Source organism: Solea senegalensis, linkage group LG19 (assembly GCF_019176455.1).
Source record: "Solea senegalensis isolate Sse05_10M linkage group LG19, IFAPA_SoseM_1, whole genome shotgun sequence".
Taxonomy (NCBI): Eukaryota; Metazoa; Chordata; class Actinopteri; order Pleuronectiformes; family Soleidae; genus Solea; species Solea senegalensis.
In genome coordinates, this window is record NC_058038.1 from 4,646,060 (window position 1) to 4,652,059 (window position 6,000).

The 6,000-nt window shown below is 42.3% G+C and overlaps 1 protein-coding gene across 1 annotated transcript; it reads right to left on the reverse strand.

The window, feature by feature from the left end:
- Window positions 1–576: 576 nt before the first annotated feature.
- LOC122785558 (5-hydroxytryptamine receptor 3A-like) lies at window positions 577–5,799 on the reverse strand. The gene is made up of 9 exons (XM_044051419.1): window positions 5,772–5,799; window positions 5,504–5,688; window positions 4,922–4,966; window positions 4,729–4,838; window positions 4,359–4,531; window positions 4,087–4,247; window positions 3,048–3,249; window positions 2,481–2,639; window positions 577–1,883 (listed from the first exon to the last, which is right to left on the reverse strand). The coding sequence occupies exons 1-9, from the start codon at window positions 5,773–5,775 to the stop codon at window positions 1,603–1,605; spliced, it is 1,320 nt and encodes a 439-aa protein (XP_043907354.1). The 5' UTR covers window positions 5,776–5,799; the 3' UTR covers window positions 577–1,602.
- Window positions 5,800–6,000: the final 201 nt, after the last annotated feature.

Sequence of the window (6,000 nt, forward strand, 5' to 3'; positions counted from 1 at the left end):
CCGGTGTTAGTTTTCAAAATAAAAGCATCTGTGCGCCGCAATATCGTTTTAAATATCTAATAACCAGTGCAGACCGAGATGAGAGTTTTCAAATCACATACTGTGAGCGCATTTCATGTTTGTTTAAGTACAGGAATCACAACATCGGCAACAATATCACCGTCAGTGTGCGTGGCCGTGCTTTCCATTATACGACCGGTTTAAAAACAGCAATTATTTTGACGTTCCGGATGTCTTAAATCTCGCCCCGCCGTGCTGCTTCGGTGACATACAACGACTAGCTTGTTTTGCCACGTGTCACGTGACACGTGTTCACGTCATGTGACATTCTGCTGCGTGTCAACGTCAGTTAAATTGACAGGAGGATGTCGGGAGATGAGGATCTGAGCAGTTAGGTGTCATTTAAATACGATATTCTATAATCTGCACTTTTTCTATTACACATTTATTTATTTATAAAATCACTAAAAAAAAATAATAATAGACATGTTATATAAAACAACCACAACACATGACTCATAAATGTTTCTTTTCTTTTTCTAACCAAGGAGTCAAGTGCTATTTGAAGAGGGGGAATCAAGCAAACCATGGGACTGACAGTGCACCAGTGCAACTTTAAAGTCAATCTAAAATTCAAAGTTAAATATTAATAATACACTAACTTTCAACCAGGCCAAACCTTTTCATTAAAAATAAAATAACGTTTCAACACCAAATGTATTGGTCACACCAAGTATCTAATGACAGAGACGTCTGAGCCAGTGGACGTTTTGAATTTTGGATTTCTAAATGAGTAATTTCTCACCTCAAAAAATCTTAAAACTGCGTTCCACAACATTTTACCAAGTACGCACCAGTGACCACCTGATGCATATTTGGTCAAATGAACACTTCCGAGTGTGATAACCGCACTTGCTGCTCGCCAGTCTTGTATAAATTCCTTAAAAAGGATATTTGAGTTAAAGCACAAGTATCTTACCATAAAATTACTCATAAACAAGCATATGACATTTACTGTACTTAAGTATCAAAAGTAATATTCTCATATAAAGTGCACTTAAGTATTTGTATTTTAAGTAAAAGTATTAAAAAAGTGAGGAGTTAGATTTAACTAGCAAGTTAATCCAGTCCGTGTGATGAGACACAGTATTTAATTCAATAACAACACGGCAACATATGTTTGCAGACAGCAGTAGGACAGTATTCTGTGTACAGCTTGTTAAATTTGAGAGAAACACAAAGAAAACAAGAGTATAAACCACAGTTTTCACACACTGAAGCTCGGCAGAATTAGAGTTTAAATACAAGTTGACAGCTTGTATTTATGACTTCAAGGGGCATACTAATTAAAACTCCCTACTTGTAACTGGGAAACTGCAAACTATGAGAATTGGAATGCACTCTGTCGCTACCACAGACTAAAAGATAGGATAAATGATAGCACGTACGATCATTTCAATCCCATTATTATACTTTTTATTTGAATATTAATCTTAATTAGTGCCATCACATAATTAACTATTATTAAATGTAGACATGGATGTGAAAAACACACAGATGTAATGCATTTAAAATCCATTTAGGAGCCAAACACAGTCAAATTTAAGTGCATTCACTGATCAAATTGAAACATCTGCCCTCAACCCACACTACATACATATAAAATAAGAAAGTGGCAACCGAAATTAAGTAGAAGACAAAGTAGACATAGTCTATGATTTTAGCCAGTCTTGCGTAGCATCCAGGTTTCCTCTCATCTTTGCACTGTCTTTCTGTTTCCTGTCGAGCGGCTTTCACTTGCTCCAGGAGGAGCTTCAGCAGGTCACCCTCGCGAGGCCTCGCCGTTGGCTTCGCCTGGCTTTTCTCTCCAGCTTCAACAGGCTCTGGGTGGCAAAAACATGATTTACCAGAAGGATGTGAAGGATCACAGGTGCTTCTGTGTCTGATAAGCCTGCCACACACTAGAGGATAATTTCTCAGATTTCTATCCTGGATTATCTGGCTAAATTATCCTGTAGTGTGAGAGGTTCACAGACGGTATTTTAACGTCATTGGACCGAGCAGTCTTCCTGATTTCAAATCGCAAAACAGTATTTGTCAATCAGTATTGATTGACAAGTGTTGTGTACTTTTGTTTAGAACCGTAACCTGTACAAGCCAAGTCGATTCCGTCTTCTCAGCCCTGACGTCATCCACACTGTTTTGCGTTCCTCAGCACAAAACTTTGCACACACAATAGCTATTAACTGACAATACTGACAGTGGGAGGTGCCACATGTCTGTTGACATTCTGAAGTTACGTTAAATCACGCAATTCTCCGTGAGATCCCAAATCCCTGAAATCGTTAGATTAAACGCCAAGTGTGTGGTCCTGCGTCTTGACTGGATCGTCTAGTCCAGGCCTGGCCAACCGGTGGCTCAGATTTGAAAATCCTCTAGTGTTGGGCAGACTTTGAAGTGGTGAAACTCAACCGTCTTACCTGTGCGGCAATTGACCTCCAGTTGAATCTCCACCTGGGTATTACTGGCGCTTGGAGTTTTCTGACCACAACAACCATCAAGCCCCATTAGGAAGTCCACCAGCATGGCCTCCAGGAGGCTTAATCCCACCATGATAAAAATGATGAGACTGAATTTGGCTGGAACAAATGTGCACTGGTCATTGGATTAATAGCGTTCACACACAACAGGGTAAGGATACATTCGATGTCAGTTCACGGACAGTTGTGTAGAATTGCTTGTCAGTCGTGCCGGATGACGCAAATTGCATAATGCTTCAAATGGTTGATTTAAAGTATTTTAAATCTAAATATTTGGTGTCAGTGCAGCCTCCTGTACAAGTTGGAGCACAGGATTTAGGAGGGTTCTCACACAATTGTTGGGCCTATGGACTAAAGGCTTCTCCAGACCCCGGCTCCACTCATACTACTAGTGTTCCATGTGTTATTAACCCCACATTATAATCCATTCCAGAACATAAAGTCCTACCTGGATTATACAGAGTCCATAATTCCGGGTGACAATGCACCAACGTTCTGCTTGCTTACCAATCAGCGGCATATTCCTCTCAGTGGAGGGCAACAAGTCCTTCAGAATGAGCAGAAGGACGGAGATGGAGAGGAGGACGGTCACTTTGAAGTTCAGCTTCTCGCCTCTGATGAAGAAGGAGGCCAGGTCCAGGATCAGGAAATAAAACATGGGCACGAGTAAATTAATCACATAGAGCATTGGCTTCCTCACTAAAGTGACCTGAAATAAAAACACACACACAAAAAAAAGATATTCACATGATTAATATTCCGGAAATCTGACACTCACTCATTGTCTCTCCGTTTTATCCTCCACATGAGGGTTCTGGGGCCGCTTGGTGCCAATCCCAGCTGACATGGGGTGGAAGACGGAGTACGTCCAGGGCAGGTCGCCAGTCCAACGCAAGGCATGGGGAACCATTCACTCTCTCATTCACACCTACGGCCAATCTTGAGTGTCCAATTGACCTCTGCATGTTTTTTGACTGTGGAAGGAACCCACACGGTCAAACCGGGATTTGACCAATAATGCGGTTCAATCGTCTTGATGTGAGGCCACAATGCTAGCCACTACTCTGGCATGTTGACCTTTTCGTTTTCACCCTTGGATAAAGCTGTTGAGCGAAGTCTCCTGTCCAAACACCAATGAGAAGACCAGATACGACCGAGACGTACAATTTAAAACCGGGAAAACGTCACAAGGCATACTCCATCCATCGTCTACCACTTGAGGGTCGGCTGCTGGTGCCAATCCCAGCTGACATAGGGAAAAAGACAGGGTATCTACAGGACAGGTCACCAGTCCTGCCACACAGAGACAAACAACCATTCGCTCACTCTCTACGGGCAATTTAGAGTGTCCAATTAACCTCGTGCACGTTTTTTGGACTGTGAGACGAAGATAATGAGAGAGAACCCAGAGAGAACCCCTTGTTCCAACACCGATCATGCACCTCGGTCTTTTTGCTGCAAGTTGTCGCTGGCAAATTGTGTGTCGTACATTCAATTTCTGCCCATGAAACGCTCTTAAATGAGAACCAGGTGTGTGTTTTCTTACCATGTACGCAAGATTGCTCAGCGTTTCATCCGTTTTGTTGAGATTATACTCCACAATTGTCAAGTTCACGAGTATCCATTCTCCCTCTGTGATCATTAACGTATCAGACACCCAAGTGAGGGTCTCGTCACTGCTCAGCGTTCCCAGTTTGATTTCGTCCACTGAGAGGTAGATGGATTGAAAACAGAAAAAAAAGATAGACAACAATCATTTCACGTTTTAAAAGTATGTTTCAGATGCAGAAGTAAAAAGCTGATCGGGGTGGAAGTTACCGTAGTAGTTCACTGATGAAAATGTGATGTTGCACTGTTGTTTGTCAAACGGGAACAGGTAGAGGTCGAGCGGGCAGGTGGAGGTGAGGTGCTGGTATACATGAGCCTTCACTTTACTGTCGGAAAACACTTTGACCATTGGACTCTGCCGGATGCTTCCGGTGTCTGAGATGCTGGAGGGACGACAAGAAGCAACGTCACAGTTATTCTACATATTCAAGTGTCAAGGTGGACCTCAGTCCGTCCAAAGCAGGAACAGCTATGGACAAAGATACACGAGAACCTGTAAAACTAGCCTTTCCCATCACCAAGTTGTATTCATGGTTGATTGATTGATTCAGTGAATGAATGAATGAATGAATATACACACTCCTCTAGGATGCTTATATCTGGGTACCACAGTTTCGATTTGGGGATGACCACCGTTTGTATCCCACAGAAGTCGGACGGATTCCAAGTGAGGAATTCATCGTGCCATCTCTGGGGAGAAGAAAGAAAAGAAGGTTGGAGAGAAATTCCCGATACGAGGCAAACATTGACGTGCCTGGTCACATGACTCTTACCATGTGGAGCATGATGTGACTGGTGACCGTTTGGGTCTTCTCGCCCTGCAGAGAACATCGTGTGATGAGAACAATGCTTTTATCCTTTACTTTAGCCAAGGGCAGCCAGGGCATGAAATGAACACCCGACCACTGTTGTGTTGTTGACATTATCACCTACCTATGTGTGTGTGTGTGTGTGTGTTGTAACAACGGACCAACAAAAGTATAAACGGGGATGATTCAAAGAAAAGTAAAAGACGACGTTTTAACACAAAGTGGTCAATTGGCGAGGTCGTGACTGTCGTATGTGTGGCTCAGAAAAACGCGAAGTCTAATCCAACGCGACAGCACTTTAACCCTTTAACACCCAAGCCTCAAAATGTCTGTCTGGACTTTTAGACTTATTTTAACGATAAAAAGGGATTTTGCCCATTTTTACAGAACAACTTTCAAGATCTGGCACTTATTTACAATATAGTAAATAAAGTCATCTTTCTGTCTGAAAAATATAGATGAAATTACTGATAGAAAGGTTAAATAAATGGATAAATACTTGCACTTGTTACACCATAAAAACAAGAGTCAAGAAAGAATGCTTACCAGTTCTAAGATGCCATACAACACCATATCAAGCAGAATGGTGGTGTGCATCGTCCAGTTCTTCACCGGCCGCATCATCCCAACCTCACGCTTCGCGTTTATCAGGTCTAAATGTTTGAAAAGGCCCAAATATGAGCAGTTTGAAGTCTGACTGCTGGAGACATTTGCTGCTGCTGCTGCTGCTGCTGCAGAGGAAGAAACAAATCACAAAATGATCCACTCGTACATTTCACATCTTTACATTTCCCGTAAAAATGTCAAAACTCACCCATGACAGCAAGAACCGCAAGAGTCGTCCGGCCCGACATGACTGTTTGCCTTCGGCTCGGCGCGTGCGGAGCCTTTTAAATCGGGATACAATTGGACACTTAGAACGAGGAAGAAGCATCAATAGATGTAATCAACTACTCTGTCAAAAAGGGGAAAAAGATTCTATTTGTCTGGTGATATTTACACATGAAATCAAACAGGCACTACACTTCGGTTCTATTGTTGAC